General features: G+C 51.8%; 6 protein-coding genes across 6 annotated transcripts; 4 read left to right on the forward strand and 2 right to left on the reverse strand.

Moving 5' to 3' along the window:
- The first annotated feature begins 12 nt into the window (after window positions 1-12).
- Window positions 13-2,230, forward strand: BKA58DRAFT_123991 (uncharacterized protein). Its single transcript, XM_046164222.1, has 3 exons — window positions 13-1,652; window positions 1,709-1,728; window positions 1,782-2,230. Exons 1-3 carry the CDS (start codon window positions 213-215, stop codon window positions 1,864-1,866), a joined length of 1,545 nt encoding a protein of 514 aa, XP_046027520.1. The 5' UTR covers window positions 13-212; the 3' UTR covers window positions 1,867-2,230.
- A 577-nt stretch (window positions 2,231-2,807) lies between these two features.
- On the forward strand, window positions 2,808-4,334 carry BKA58DRAFT_310894 (uncharacterized protein; the record flags this gene model as incomplete). Its single annotated transcript, XM_046167313.1, has 1 exon — window positions 2,808-4,334. The coding sequence occupies one exon, from the start codon at window positions 2,808-2,810 to the stop codon at window positions 4,332-4,334; it is 1,527 nt and encodes a 508-aa protein (XP_046027521.1).
- Window positions 4,335-5,676: 1,342 nt separating this feature from the next.
- Window positions 5,677-7,572, reverse strand: BKA58DRAFT_124008 (uncharacterized protein). Its single transcript, XM_046164223.1, has 5 exons — window positions 7,168-7,572; window positions 6,950-7,109; window positions 6,788-6,898; window positions 6,397-6,699; window positions 5,677-6,346 (listed from the first exon to the last, which is right to left on the reverse strand). The coding sequence occupies exons 1-5, from the start codon at window positions 7,329-7,331 to the stop codon at window positions 5,801-5,803; spliced, it is 1,284 nt and encodes a 427-aa protein (XP_046027522.1). The 5' UTR covers window positions 7,332-7,572; the 3' UTR covers window positions 5,677-5,800.
- A 744-nt stretch (window positions 7,573-8,316) lies between these two features.
- Window positions 8,317-9,292, forward strand: BKA58DRAFT_124030 (uncharacterized protein). Its single transcript, XM_046164224.1, has one exon. The coding sequence runs from the start codon at window positions 8,526-8,528 to the stop codon at window positions 9,123-9,125; it is 600 nt and encodes a 199-aa protein (XP_046027523.1). The 5' UTR covers window positions 8,317-8,525; the 3' UTR covers window positions 9,126-9,292.
- A 644-nt stretch (window positions 9,293-9,936) lies between these two features.
- Window positions 9,937-12,665, forward strand: BKA58DRAFT_124032 (glycosyl hydrolase family 92-domain-containing protein). The gene is made up of 3 exons (XM_046164225.1): window positions 9,937-10,223; window positions 10,273-12,072; window positions 12,141-12,665. Exons 1-3 carry the CDS (start codon window positions 10,043-10,045, stop codon window positions 12,563-12,565), a joined length of 2,406 nt encoding a protein of 801 aa, XP_046027524.1. The 5' UTR covers window positions 9,937-10,042; the 3' UTR covers window positions 12,566-12,665.
- Window positions 12,448-14,121, reverse strand: BKA58DRAFT_124038 (uncharacterized protein). Its single transcript, XM_046164226.1, has one exon. The coding sequence runs from the start codon at window positions 14,047-14,049 to the stop codon at window positions 12,766-12,768; it is 1,284 nt and encodes a 427-aa protein (XP_046027525.1). The 5' UTR covers window positions 14,050-14,121; the 3' UTR covers window positions 12,448-12,765.
- Between the last annotated feature and the right edge of the window lie 40 nt (window positions 14,122-14,161).

Raw genomic sequence — 14,161 nt, forward strand, 5'->3', positions numbered from 1 at the left:
AACGCCTGTTACCATGCTGTCATCCAAGTCCTTATCCGTGATAAGTCATTTCCACATCTCCGAATATCTCTGAGCAGGCTCTGGTATTTCTTATCAATTGTAGATTTCATTGCGCGTCATAGAAGCATAAAGGTACCATTGCCCAGGAGCCCACGCATCGCAGCGTTCTTCTAATCGCGACCATCAGATCCCCTATCTAGTAATCCACCGTCATGGCCCCAACCACTCTGGAACACGCCTTCTCCAAGGACTCGACTTCGACCGCTGTCATCGTGCCCGGTAGCCCTGCCCTGACCGTCTCGTACAAAAAACTTGCCGCGGATGTCAAGGCTTTCCAACAACAGCTGGCAAAGGTCGGCGTTTCTGCCGAGGCCGCTGTGTCCATCGCGCTGCCAAACACGTACGAGTTCATCGTGTCTTTCATCGCTGCCTCGTGGCAGAGGGCTATCGCAGCGCCCCTCAACCCAGCGTACAAACAGTCTGAATTCGAATTCTATATCGACGACCTGAGCTCAGCAATTGCCTTGGTACCAAAGGGTGCGTTTGCGCAAGATGCGGCAGCTGTCCGCGCAGCACGGAAGTACAATGCCGCCATCGCAGAATGCTACTACAATGGCCGCGAGGTCGTCCTGGACGTCAAAGAGGCTGGAAAGCTTGCGGGCAAAACCGCGCCCGTCCAGTCTGCGCAGCCAGACGATGTTGCTCTCGTGCTGCACACGAGTGGCACCACTGGACGCCCCAAGGCTGTGCCTCTGACGCACCGCAACTTGTTACGGACGATGAAGAACATTCAAGCAACCTACGAGCTGACGCTCAAGGATCGTACCATGCTGGTTATGCCTCTCTTCCACGTTCACGGCCTGCTTGCTGGCTTCCTCGCGCCACTGGCTTCAGGAGGCTCAGTCATTGTGCCGCCCAAGTTCTCTGCCTCGGACTTCTGGAAAGACTTCAATGAGCACAAGGCAAACTGGTACACGGCTGTTCCGACGATTCATCAGATCTTGCTCAAGAGTCCTCTTCCAAGCCCCATGCCCAACATCCGCTTCATCCGATCGTGCTCCAGTCCACTCTCGCCCAAAACGTTCCACGAACTCGAAAAGGCTTTCGGTGCTCCGGTGTTGGAGGCATACGCCATGACTGAGGCGGCCCATCAGATGACCAGTAATCCCCTCCCCCCAAACCAGCGTAAGCCTGGCAGTGTGGGGCTCGGTCAGGGTGTCGAAGTCAAGATCCTCGACGAAGCTGGTAAAGAGGTGCCGCAAGGGAAAGAAGCTGAGATCTGCATTCGTGGTGAAAACGTTACCAAGGGATATCTCAACAACCCAGCTGCTAATGCCTCATCCTTCACGCAGGATGGCTTCTTCCGCACTGGAGACCAGGGCAAGCAAGATGCTGAGGGATATGTTATCATTACCGGCCGCATCAAGGAGCTCATCAACAAGGGTGGTGAAAAGATCAGCCCTATTGAGCTTGACAACGTAATTGCGCAGAATCCCGCAGTATCTGAAGCTGTCAGTTTCGCGATTGAAGATGAGATGTACGGCCAAGACGTTGGTCTTGCGATCGTGGTCAAAGAGGGCCATGCCCTGACTGCGGGAGAGCTGAAGACGTGGCTGACGGATCGCGTTGCTAAGTTCAAGCTGCCCAAAAAGGTATGTCAATACCCAATCAAACGTACAGATTTGAAACATAGCCTAACAAATTGCAGATTTTCTTCACCGATATCATGTATGTGAACGATAACATTACAGATGAATCATACACTGACTGCGCACTTATAGGCCGAAGACTGCAACAGGAAAGATCCAGCGACGTCTTGTTGCCGAAGCTATGCTCAAGCAAGAACAACCCAAACCTAAGCTGTAGTCGGGTCACCAGCTCGGTGACAGACGGCCCTGTACAATACTTTGTCACCATTTGGGGGCGATCGGCAGAGTCTCGGACTAGATGTACCATACATGTGCGACAGCCTGTCGTACGGATAGATTGCATAGCGCAACGCCAAGTGTCTCCTACACCTCGTTAGCCTCCTACTGACTCACGTGAAATTTGTAATTTTTATCAAAGCTACCTCCGACCATGCGGGGGCTGGTCTACGTTTGACGGTGCCAATCACATTGCGATTTCGTGTTCGCGAGGCTGACTGGCACTGGACTGCGCCTCTTCACGCTGCAGACCTTACGCATAAATTTTCGAATCCAACAGCCTGAGAAACTTCGACAAACAAATCCTGGCCTGGCTCTGCAAGAAGTTGCCACGGCTAGGGAGTATTCGGTACTTTAGGGGCGATGCGTTGTGCGGCGTATCTCAGTGTGGGCAACGAGCCCGGATCCACAAAGCCTTTCCGCCCCCATGTGCTGTGCCTCTTACTCTTTCTTGCTTTCCGATGTCCAGAGTACTTTTAGATGATGCAAGTGCCTTCACGCAGGCTGCACTGTCCTTGGCTTGGTCGGCACTCGTCCTCAAGTTTGCTTTTTGGTTGAGTCCTCAGCACCTGTCCGCATCATCAATCCACCTTTTTCTCTGGCCAGTTCAGAGGCGGCCGTTTTCCTGCTGGACCACGCACGTCCGTTAGATCTCCTTTCGTTTCATCGATGAGCCCTGGAAGCCAGGCTGGATTCGGCAATTTTCCGGCATCATCCCCGCCCGCCATGTCTCAGGTTCTACATCCAGGGACCAACACTATGCGACCGACGCAGCAATCAAAGGGTACACATAACTCGATAGTCAGCCATTTTCCTCTGACCAGCACTTCCACAAGTCGCTCCCCAACAGTCACTACCGGTACTTCAACAACAACCAAACTAATGCCTCCTAATATGCCTTTCGCCGATACGGCTTCCAGTGGCAGTTCGACGCCGCGTTCTTCTCAGTCATCCTTCAGTGACCAGTCCAATACAACATCATCGTCTACGCCACCGAGGCCTCAACGATCGAGCCTGAAGCCTAGCCTGAAATCATCCGACGCGGTGACCATGGCATCTAGCAGGAGGTCTTCCCCACCTGCGGTACGCTTCGCAGAACCAGATCCGTTAGCCAAGTCAAAGACCTGGCCGAGAGCAAGACCAAAAACTATACAGCTACCGGAACCCCTGATCAACAAAATAGCAAACTCTTCGAAGAAGGCCCAATACCATCACATACCATCATTTACCAGTCCGACCGCAACCTTGATGGATCAGATCGATAACTTTCAAGCATGGGGAACACCAAAGTCGCCAAATTTTCAACGTCCTGACTCTCTCCCGTTGTCTCGAAGTGGATCTTTCAAAGTCATGAGGAAGCGGGTGAGCAGCCTCACGATCAAGTCAACTTTACCCCAAGAATCGGACACGAGATGGACTGGAATACCATTACCGGCTCATTATAAACCCCCAACTCTAAGCCCGAGATCCCGAGTAGTTTCCTACCAGTCCATCTTGTCCGCCAACTCACGTATGTCCACGCAATCCACCCCAGCAGCCATGGAACCGTCGCCACCCTGTAGTCCTCCACCAGGCCGATACAACCCCCTCGATCATTATATACCTTGCTTGTATCCCTCATGCACCTTGCATTACACACCTGCCCACACAGGATCGAACTACTACCTCCCCCAGGGCCCATACGACTTGGCTCGTCTTCACGGCTATTGCCCGCGCCATGCTAGCCAAGAGTTGAAGGAGGCCAATACAGCATGCAAGCATGCATACGAGACGTTACGCCAGAGTGCCGGGCGTAAGACCCTTAATGTCATAGCCGCAGAGTTCGAGATATTCAAAGAGGGCTTTCGCCGTGATCGCAGAAGCAAAGATGCTGCGCTAGTACGGGAGCACAAGCAAAGAGTGTTGGGCGCCCCTCCGGTGCCCCTAAACCAGAAAAGCAGCGATGAAAGAGCCAAACCTGGGGTCCAAGAAGAAGTATGGGATTGGCGATACACACTCCGTCCTTGCACGTCTTCACACTGCAAGGCCTACTACACACCGTACTCCAACCATTACATCTACTACCGCACACCGTTTCCCGGTACCTCGTTTCTGCCGCAAGAGACTCTTTGCTCGGCCTGCGCGCAGACGGAGGTCGAAGGCTTTGCGAACAAGGTCAAAGAGAAGTGGGGAAGCAGGTGCGGCTGGGATCATCAGGAGTGGCATGAGTGGTATACCAACGCCTGTAACGATCGTAACATGGAACAGGACTACTGGCTCAGAGCACAGGAGAGAGCTGTCCGGGAGAGAGGGCCTGCAAAGTGGGTGGGCAGGCTGGAGGAGGCCGTCGTAGTGGAAGAGGAGGTTGACGAGTTGAAGAAGGGGAGGAAGAGCTTGATGAGAAAATGGTTTGGAAGTATGTCTGCGTGATTTGTCATCATACCAGATGGGTGCGATGTCAGACGGGATCCGATTTCGATCGAGGTACAACACACAGGCCTCGTATACTGCACTACATACATCCTTTTGAGAACTACGCAGCAACAGTATCGTGAGATTAAATATACAAACGCTTCGAGGGGTCTTATAAAATAATGTTGTGTACTACTGTATTACTTGCGACTACAAACCACAGCTGTCCTATTGGCCGAACTTCTCATAATATGGTCCCGAGCCCAAGATTCCTTGGTGAGCCAATCGTCCAAAATTATTGCGCAGTGAACGCACGTATATTTTATGACAATCAATCAACATTCCATTCCCTTGCTCTTTGCATCGACTAGAAGTCCTGCATCCTGACCTTTTGCCTAGTACAAGTCACGAGATCGTCGTCATGGCCTCGGCCAATCAACCGCCATAGTTACAGTCCCCGAGGCATACTGCAGAGACGCCTATATAGCCGCCTCAGATGAGGTAACGAGACTCCCATATCTGCAGCTAAGAACGACTGATTAACTTGGGCTATAGTCACATCGCACGCCAAGGCATTCAGGGTACCATCTTCGTCAAGATCGGCGCCGAACAAAGGCCATACCTCCTGCACTCCGCCTATCTCTCGGACTACTCCACTTCACTTTCGCTAGGACTCACGGCCGCTGCTCCAGTATGTCTCAAGAACGTAGAGTCCGAAGTCTTTGACATCTTTGTCGACTGGATGTACACGCAAAACCTACCACGACCCTCCCAATGGGATTGCCTGCTCATAGCTCGATGCTTGAACTTTGCAGGTCGATGCTGGATACCCGTGTTCGAAGAAGTTATCGGCAACGCGTTTGTCGACAAGGCGTTTGTGACAGGAATAACACCATACTACCCGACCGTCGTTATCGCATACACAAAGCTTCACCGATACACTGATGCCTCAGACCGCTTGAGGCGTCTACTCATGGACTATTACTGCAACAAATATAGACCAGAGGGCGTCTACAACGAGAACCATAGTATGCCATTACAGAATGAGACCGTGGACCAGGTCCCAGCCGACTTTTGGAAGGCCGTGATGCACAATTATGCGAGGGTATGCATCGGTTATACGGTTACTGAGATGCATGAGCAGAGCGTATATCATGAACATACAAGGGGGGAGGAAAGAGATATTTGTGACTTTTGTAGAAAGGTTTGAGGGAAGGAGGAGTCGATGTGGAAGTTTTGCGAGGGATTGTGGGGGCCGGAACTATGCTAGACAATAGGTGGGATACCTATCTCATGTTAACAACAATGTTTTCATGTTCAATAAGGATGTGAAATTGTGACAAAGTCAAATGAATTGCGAGTAGAAGCTACAAAGCGATTGCGGGTATCTTAGTAGTACATGAAGGTCGTAATGCATAAATGGTTCACAGGCTCGACAACGAGTAACGAAAAGAGACCACTCAAAGTGTAACCCGCCGACAAATTTACACCAGAAGGGGATCTACGTCGCAATATTCTACCTCCTCCTGTCCCATGAATCGCGTAAAAGGATACCGCGATACTTGTCTGGGCCAATCAACGTGATGCCTCATGCGACACGGTATGTTCCAGTATATTCCTTCGATCCAGCCCAGCACGGCAGTAGGGGCATGCACGCCCTCAAAGCCCACTCTCTCGAGGTAGAGAATTGGTGTAAGGACAGCTTGAACCGCGATGAAATGAGCCAACAGAATCTGCGCAACACTGTTGTTGGGATCGATGAAGGCTTGGAACTCATCATGAGTCCACTTGGAAGGTGTGTTGTAGAGCATAACGAAGGTTTGGTATGTCTCTGGTGGGCGGTCATACGCATGGGTGATTGTGCATACTAGCAACTCACAGTATGACCGCTCCCAGTCGGACATGTTCAAGGTCTGAACAAGGTCGAGGGATAATGATGCCATGTCGAGATCATCGCGGTTGAAGCAGCTCACCCTCGATGTTCCGATACGCTTCTGCATTCTCTCGAGGTGGGAATCCGCGCAGAACGCCTAGAAGGGGTCAGCGTGATCGTTCAATTTCGTGCGATCGCTGTACATACGTTGAAGACTGAGTCGGCGATGAACATCATATTGTTACCTGCGATCAGGTTGCACCCACGGACCATTGTCATGAATTCTGCCATGCCATCTTGCAGGTGACTTGATTGGAAAGCAAGTACTAAAGCCGCGGCCAATCTTGCATCTCGCTCGCAGGCGGTCGTTGGGGGTACTGAGAGCGCATCATTAAGCGATTTGACAGCGAGGATTCGGTGCTGTATGGCTTGTTCTGCAACACCCGAATGCGTTACAGCATCCAGGTGTGACGCAGCCAGCGCCAAGATGGAATGCATAAGGTACTCGTACTTACGTAGTTAGCACCCTTCTTTACGGTTGAGTATATCCGATGAAGCTTCTTTCATGTCTTCAGGGCTCTGATGGAAAATAACATACATTATGTGCAAAGCCGGGAATCGCCGTAATCCAGATCTTGTCGGCTCCCACTGGGAGATGCGGGTAGGCAGTGATGAGAAAATGATGAAATAAACGCATGTCTGCCATGGACTATGATCGTAAGTTGCTATACGATTCAAAGTACGTTTGGATTACACTTACAAAGACGCCTGGCGTCGATCCCAGATTGCCTCCCTCCTGAGGGTGTGGTGCAGTAGGAAAACGGTGCATTGCTTGAATGATATTTGCTGGATACTCGCACTGCAATCCCGCCTTGGTACAATGGTTGCACTCGGGATGCCTCTCGTTACATTTGATTCTTCTGTGCTAGTATTAGAATATGTATGAGTAATACAAACGCCTGAACATCGTTAGAGTACCTTTTTTTGCAGTTGAAACAACCGCGGCGGGATTTGGTGTGTCCTTTCCTTGGAATAGGTCTGCGAGGCATCGTTGGCGCACTCCCAATTCCACTATCCGACAAAGTCGGTGAGTCACTCGAAGAGCTTTCGACTACAGTACCGTGGTCCTGTGGAGACGACATTGATACTAGAAGTACGAGAAGGATTCTGCGATCCGCGGGTTCGCTTCCCCTGTGGAGATATATACTCTGCTGTATGCGGTATCTAATGTCTCTAAAGATGTGGAGTGCAAAGTTTAGGGGCTTAGAGCGGGAGCATGAAGCGACCCCGCGGGTGTGGGTGGTCCGTTAATCAGGGGACGCCAGGTTTACGGCTGAACCGTGGCGGGCTTACAGCACTATACTGTAAAACAAACGGCCCAACTAATAGGATTGCGGTTTCGCCTAGGGCCCTGATAGTCAAAGTCCCCAAAATGGTTTAGCATGGTGAAGCTCTAGATGTCTTTGGTTACTAGCCAGCTCACCGGTATGCAGCCATACCGTTGGATGGCGCCTGGTGGTTCTGAGGGCTGTGCTGCTGATATGCATCAACCGGCAGAGCATCTATGCCTCGCAACCGCTTCAGGCCTACTTTGCGAGTCCAAATCAAAATCGTGAGACACCTTCCTCGAGATGATCCCAAGCACATTCCGGTGATGCCGGCTCTGTCGCAATGACGTCGCTGTATCACGAACCAACGATAGCATGGGACGTCTAGCTTTTACTGTTGCCTGCAGCTGTTTGACAGGCTATTTTTGCATTACGAGATAGCGACAAGCATCGCCAAGAGGAAGATGTGCGCCGATAGGTTGCCGTGACACTGGCGGCGTCCAGAAGGTGGGTTGCTAGAAGGGCGCAGAAGTGCACATGGCGTCGCCTTTGACTCACCAAGAGCCCATATACCAGAGAGCTCTTTAATAATAGTCGTACTTGCATGCAACTATTTCAGATAATGCTGTGATGTAACATCGTGGCCACGGTGGTCGATGGGCGGACTGCGAGGTCATGCGAAGTTTCCGCAGACACCAATAGGATCCATTCGATCGACCGAGGCTAGGGGATTTCGCGTAACATTACCGTCTCAAGCCTGCAAGGCGTACCAGGCACAGATGATGTTCAGGCAGCGAGAGTGTCGAAGCAGCCGCTGACTGGCCTAAATCTCAATCGCTGCACGTCGTAGGGGTGGAATGCCAAGACGCTAACCCACCCCAGTGACCGTCCGGCCGTGTTCCAGGTTCCCCCCGTCCATCGTCACCACTGTGCTCTTCACACATCCTCTCTACAGTACTATTCTAGTCCACGACACGAGCTCTGCGTTCTTCACAATCCTGGTGAAGCATGGCGGTTCTCGAAATAACACAATTGCGTCTCAGGAATGTTGCCGCCGACGATCCAGCATTACTTGAGAACCTGTCAGCTGTGCGAGAGAAACTGCATACAAGCTCACGGTTTTACAACTGCATCGAGGACCCCAAATTGATCTATATTTTGGGCATATGGCCAAATTTGGAAGCACACTTGAAGTTCCTAGAATCTCCAGCGCGGGACGAGGTTCTCGGCCCCCAAGAAGATATGCTTCAATTTTGTTGGACTGTCCATGTGGAACTAGATGGTATGCATTTGCTTCCTTTAGAGGCACCCGTATTGGCAATGGAGAGACTTCGTTTCAAGGAAGAGTGCGTCGAGTATCTTGAAAGGGCTGTCACAAGCTATACGCAACAGCGCCGAGGCAATCACACGTTCAGAGTCGCACACGGCTGGCGATGCGATGCACCGGGAACTTACGAGGCGCTCGTCTTTACTGGATGGGAGACTGCGCAAACTCACGTCACCCTCATAGCAAACGTGGATGATGGCCACGACATCGCCGTATTGCAGGACCAATCCGAGAGGGTGCCAATCATACGTGGCAGAAATCTGGAGCGGAAAGATGGTTGAGATTAGGCTCCAAACTGTTCTTCATTCTTGAGGGTGCATGGTTTATGGGCTTAGAGCTCTCATGGGAAAAGGAAATGAGGATATTCAGTCTTGATGGAAGGCACACGTGCGCCTGTTCTTCCCATGAGATCTCCGACTGGCCGGGTCGTGTACCCGTGCGAAGCCAGCACTCCGATCGTGGGGATCCATGCCAATCATCGAACAGAACAGCCCATAGTAAGCATCTAAACTTCGTTGGACACCCGGCACTGCGTAAGTGCTGCACAGGGCATATCGATCGGGACGATCTTCTCTCTGTCGGTGGTTCCATTTCGGGACAATGGCCTCGGTTCGATGCATGGCCACCGGAATCCCTTCGCGCTTTCCGTACCACTGCATAAGGTTTTGCGGCAGGGCCACATGTTCCACACCAGCACAAGAAGCGGGTTGTGGGGTAGGCAGGACTGGGCGCGATCTTGGCCTGCGATAAGACGAGACGCTACGGCGAGATCGCTGTGCAAGGCTGAACGTGGACTCAGAGCTTCAACTTCATGTCCTGCCGCTTGCGCTTCGAAGGCATCGGCACTGATTGTTAGATGCTACGATGCAGTTAGGGTTGCAGTACCAGACGGTCGGTTGCTTTACCCCGCAATAAACCCCACTAGGACAGTGTTGAGCTGCGATCACCCCGACGCAAGTAAACTCACCATGTGGTACTTGAAATGACTTAAGAAAGTCGCTACTGTCACATTTGAACGATCGTTCTTGCTTGAGTTGCGTTCGCTGAGTGGCCACTCCTTCCCACCTTGAATCGTAGACGTGATTACACGTGCCATCAGCCTGTCTACGAAACGACCAATCTAATCACTCGCAGTGATACGCGTCTCGATAATTTTGGCACAAATTCACGAGCAAGAGGGTTGAGCCTGGATCTCGAGATGAAAACACTACTTCGTTGTGCCTGGACACTCACACAGCTTGCAGCGCTGTCGACAACAGGAATACTGGCGAAGCAAACCGCCGACTTCGATCCTTTACAATGGGTCGACCCATTAATCGGTAGCAGAGACGGCGGGAATGTCTTCGCAGGTGCGACACTGCCATTTGGCATGGCAAAAGGTCGGCTACAGAAGCGCAACATTGGTAGCTTACTGCTAAAACCTTATAGCCGTTGCGGATGTAGATGGTGCGAATACCGGGGGATTTTCCACGGACGGCAGCAACATCACCGGCTTCTCGGCTTTGCATGACTCTGGAACAGGAGGAAATCCAAGCTTAGGCAACTTCCCCATCTTTCCGCAGCTGTGCTCAGGCGATGATATCAACACGTGCAAATTTCCAATCGCAGCACGCGCAACTCCTTACCAAAACGAATCAATCGAAGCACGACCCGGCTACTTTGGAGTAACACTGGAAAACGGCATACATGCTGATATGGCCGTTTCAGAACATGCTGCGCTCTTTCGCTTCGACTTCTCCACAGCATCTAATGGAAATGGAAGCAACGATCCTCTCATCATGCTTGATCTGACAGATTTATGGGCGAGTCGACAAAATGCTTCTATCACCATCGAGGCCGATGCCGGCCAACAATCGGGCAGAATGAAAGGGAATGCCACTTTTCTACCAAGCTTTGGCGCGGGTTCATATGTGGCATACTTTTGCCTCGATGTTTCCGGAGGGACTGTCAAAGACTCTGGAGTATGGGTCAACGACAGAGCTGGTGAGCAGCCAAAACAGCTTTACGTGACGCGCGGCTTCAACTTGTTCTACGTGCAAGCTGGCGGATTCATCCGATTGAATAGCCCACTCTCAGGACCGGTGCTAGCACGGATGGGATTGAGCTTCATCAGCACTGATCAGGCCTGTCAAAATGCTGAGAGGGAAATTCCGGGGCCCACCTTCGACTTTGACGGACTTGTCACGTCGGCCGAGGAAGCATGGCGTGAGAAATTCGCTCCGATTACTATCGAAACTGGAGAAGTGGACCAGAGCATACAGACCAGCTTCTGGAGCGCTGTTTATCGTACGATGATATCTCCTCAGAACTACACGGGTGAGAACCCGCACTGGCAGAGCGACGAACCATACTTCGACAGTTTCTACTGTCTCTGGGATATGTGGCGTGTCCAACTACCTTTCCTCACTGTATTGGAGCCTTCTACAGTGTCCAGTCTAGTGCGAAGTATTCTTGATACGTACAAGCACCGTGGATGGCTGCCAGACTGCATGATGAGCACCTGCAAAGGCTGGACACAGGGCGGTTCCAACGCCGATAACGTCTTGGTCGATGCGTACGTCAAAAACATCACAGACATAGACTGGGAACTCGCCTACGAAGCTATCGTCAATGACGCTGAGAACGAGCCATTGGAATGGAGTCAAGAGGGACGTGGCGGCTTGACGAGTTGGAAATCCCTTAATTACATCCCGGTGTCTGACTTTGACCCTTACGGCTTCGGTACAAACTCAAGAAGTATATCGCGATCTCTGGAATACGCGTACAATGACTTCAACCTCGCTACTCTTGCAAAAGGCCTCGGTAAAAACACGACTGAAAAGTACTTCTCTCGCGCAACAAACTGGCGGAACCTCTTCAAATCTGACCAGACCTCCTCAATCAACGGTACAGATACTGGCTTTACGGGCTTCTTCCAACCCAAGAATCTAAATGGAACGTGGGGCTACCAAGACCCCATCGCCTGCAGTCCGTTGACTGACTTTTGTTCACTGACGTCGAATCCGTCCGAGACATTCGAGAGTAGTGTATGGGAATACATATTCTTTGTCCCGCATGATATTGGGAGACTCATCGAGCTGCTTGGAGGCGATGAGACGTTTGTGCGCAGGTTGGATTTCTTCCACACTAGCGGCCTAGCGGACATAGGAAACGAGCCAGTCTTCCTTACAGTGTATCTATCTCATTTTGCAGGAAGACCTGGATTGAGTGCAGAGAGGGCACATTACTGTAAGTCTTGCCGCACTAGACACCAAAGAAGTATCCAGTTTGGATGTGTTTGCTGACACCACATGTAGACATTCCGTCACGGTTCAACGCTACACCCGGCGGCCTTCCAGGCAATGACGATTCGGGGAGCATGGCGTCTTTTGCACTCTTCAGCATGCTCGGCTTATTCCCGAACCCGGGCCAAAACGTCTATTTTATCATTCCGCCTTTCTTCCCTACAGTTTCCATAGCTAATAAGCTCACGAATGCTACTGCCACTATTCGTAACACCAATTTCGACAAGGAGTACAAGAATATCTATATCCAGAGCGCTAAGCTGAATGGCGAGGTATATACGAAGAACTGGATTGGACACGAGTTTTTCACGCAAGGGTGGACGCTCGAGCTTGTGCTGGGAGATACGGAAAGTGATTGGGGTACGAAGAAGGAAGATAGACCGCCTAGTATGTCGGAAGGGCAAGGTGAGGTAGATCTGGGATTGAGGATGCAGTAGAAGTCAGCGATATGGGGAAAGTCAAGAAGTATTTGAAAAGTACTGAGCGCCGAAGATACAAGCGCTGAGCGGACAACCTCGCTAGCGCTGTAAACTATTCCATTGTAGCAGCAAGTACCAACTATGGAGGAATCGCTGATATAACTACTGAATTCAGTAGTTTTGGGTATAATTGTTCACTGTTGTGATAATTACTGTGATCAGAACAAAGCTTTCGAAGCAACGCTCAGTAGCCACGCGGCATCTTGCCAACCGCCGACCTCTTCATTGGCCGTCGTGCGTTGCGAGTCCCCGGTTGTTGGGCGGCTCTCTGTATCTGTAGTCGTCGCATCACCTTCTTGTCTCCGCAGAGCAGACGCAGCGATGATGGCTTCTCGTTCGAGCTTCCGTCGCTTGGCTTCGACTTCGCGGCGTAATTTCAGCTCCTCCGTTGTAAGATTGTCTAGTCGCAAGCTCCTATCATCTTCCGCATCATCCTCATCGGACGCTTCTCTGTCCTCGTCAACAGAGAACAGTGTCCATCCGATAAGGCGATCCATCCAACCTCCAAGCCCGAACCCGCGTTCGCGCGCCAAGCGAGCGACTTCTTCCTCATCGCCATCGCTTTCTTCGTCTGCTTCGATGAAGTCAGGCTCAATGAAGCGTTCATCTAGCTCAGAGATCTCGAAGCTGGCTCTTCCTGACTGCGGTTTCGATCCGGCAGACATCATGAGATCGGCCCGACTACCTACTCTGCTACCCCGTCGACTCTGCCGTGCGCTAGGTACGCGGGAGCCTACGCGACTGGGGATGCGACTCCCCACCCTGGACATGCGCGGTGAGAAGAACACAGGAAATTCCGCATCACCGACATGTTCGCCGGATAGTAGAGCCATGGGCCTATCCTCACGTAAAGAGTGTTTCTCGTATTCGTCACCTTGTCCGACTAGACTGGTGGAGCTCTCTCGTCTCACGAGCCAACCTTGACCCTTGCTATCCCTCGTCTCGCCAGCGATTGCCAAGCCAGCGCGGTGCAGCCACTCTTCATTTGACTCTTTGGTGTGATGCTTTACGAGTGGTGAGTGCAGAGGTAGAGGCGCTGTGCCTTTTCTTGTATGATGTCTCCTAGTTCCATCATCTACTCTGAGCACTTCGTCGGCAAAGCTGACGCCGGGATGCAGAACACTGGTACTCTTTGCTTTTGGGATGTCTCCGACATCGCGAACTTCGGCACGGGGGTTGACGAAGTAGCTGTCGTATGCGTATGCTTTCTTCGGGCGCTGCCGCGAGCTGCTGCGGCTCTGGCTGAGGCTTAGAACCCCTGGAGTTGTAGGCGCCGACTTTTGCGCGATGTACGACGTCCGAGGGGTGCGCGTGCCTTGCTCGTCGGGCGAAGGTGGTACGGATGCATCGAGAGGGTACTTGGCGCTGAGTGGGGCTATGGAGAGGTTCGGGAGGTTCGGGTAGGAGCGACGCGATCGGGAAGTCGAGCGTGGAGGCTCCATGATGCTCAATCGCAAACCGTAGGGCCACTGGATTGCGCTGAGGATGGGAGAAATGTCACGATGCTTCCTGTTTGGTGGAGTGACCGAGGTCCAGCAGGTCAGACGCACGGAC

The sequence above is a fragment of the Alternaria rosae genome (assembly GCF_020736505.1).
Source record: "Alternaria rosae strain MPI-PUGE-AT-0040 chromosome Unknown BKA58scaffold_3, whole genome shotgun sequence".
NCBI classification, from domain to species: domain Eukaryota; kingdom Fungi; phylum Ascomycota; class Dothideomycetes; order Pleosporales; family Pleosporaceae; genus Alternaria; species Alternaria rosae.

What these genes read in the sequence shown, in the direction of transcription:
- BKA58DRAFT_123991 (XM_046164222.1), top strand. Translation starts at nt 213, where the DNA reads ATGGCCCCAACCACTCTGGAACACGCCTTCTCCAAGGACTCGACTTCG. An exon ending in AGTTCAAGCTGCCCAAAAAG is followed by an intron (nt 1,653 to 1,708) that starts GTATGTCAATAC and finishes AACAAATTGCAG; the next exon opens with ATTTTCTTCACCGATATCAT. An exon ending in ATTTTCTTCACCGATATCAT is followed by an intron (nt 1,729 to 1,781) that starts GTATGTGAACGA and finishes GCGCACTTATAG; the next exon opens with GCCGAAGACTGCAACAGGAA.
- BKA58DRAFT_124032 (XM_046164225.1), top strand. Translation starts at nt 10,043, where the DNA reads ATGAAAACACTACTTCGTTGTGCCTGGACACTCACACAGCTTGCAGCG. An exon ending in GCCATTTGGCATGGCAAAAG is followed by an intron (nt 10,224 to 10,272) that starts GTCGGCTACAGA and finishes AAAACCTTATAG; the next exon opens with CCGTTGCGGATGTAGATGGT. An exon ending in TGCAGAGAGGGCACATTACT is followed by an intron (nt 12,073 to 12,140) that starts GTAAGTCTTGCC and finishes CACCACATGTAG; the next exon opens with ACATTCCGTCACGGTTCAAC.
- BKA58DRAFT_124008 (XM_046164223.1), bottom strand. Translation starts at nt 7,331, where the DNA reads ATGTCGTCTCCACAGGACCACGGTACTGTAGTCGAAAGCTCTTCGAGT. An exon ending in TGTTTCAACTGCAAAAAAAG is followed by an intron (nt 7,110 to 7,167) that starts GTACTCTAACGA and finishes ATACTAGCACAG; the next exon opens with AAGAATCAAATGTAACGAGA. An exon ending in GATCGACGCCAGGCGTCTTT is followed by an intron (nt 6,899 to 6,949) that starts GTAAGTGTAATC and finishes TTACGATCATAG; the next exon opens with TCCATGGCAGACATGCGTTT.
- BKA58DRAFT_124030 (XM_046164224.1), top strand. Translation starts at nt 8,526, where the DNA reads ATGGCGGTTCTCGAAATAACACAATTGCGTCTCAGGAATGTTGCCGCC.
- BKA58DRAFT_124038 (XM_046164226.1), bottom strand. Translation starts at nt 14,049, where the DNA reads ATGGAGCCTCCACGCTCGACTTCCCGATCGCGTCGCTCCTACCCGAAC.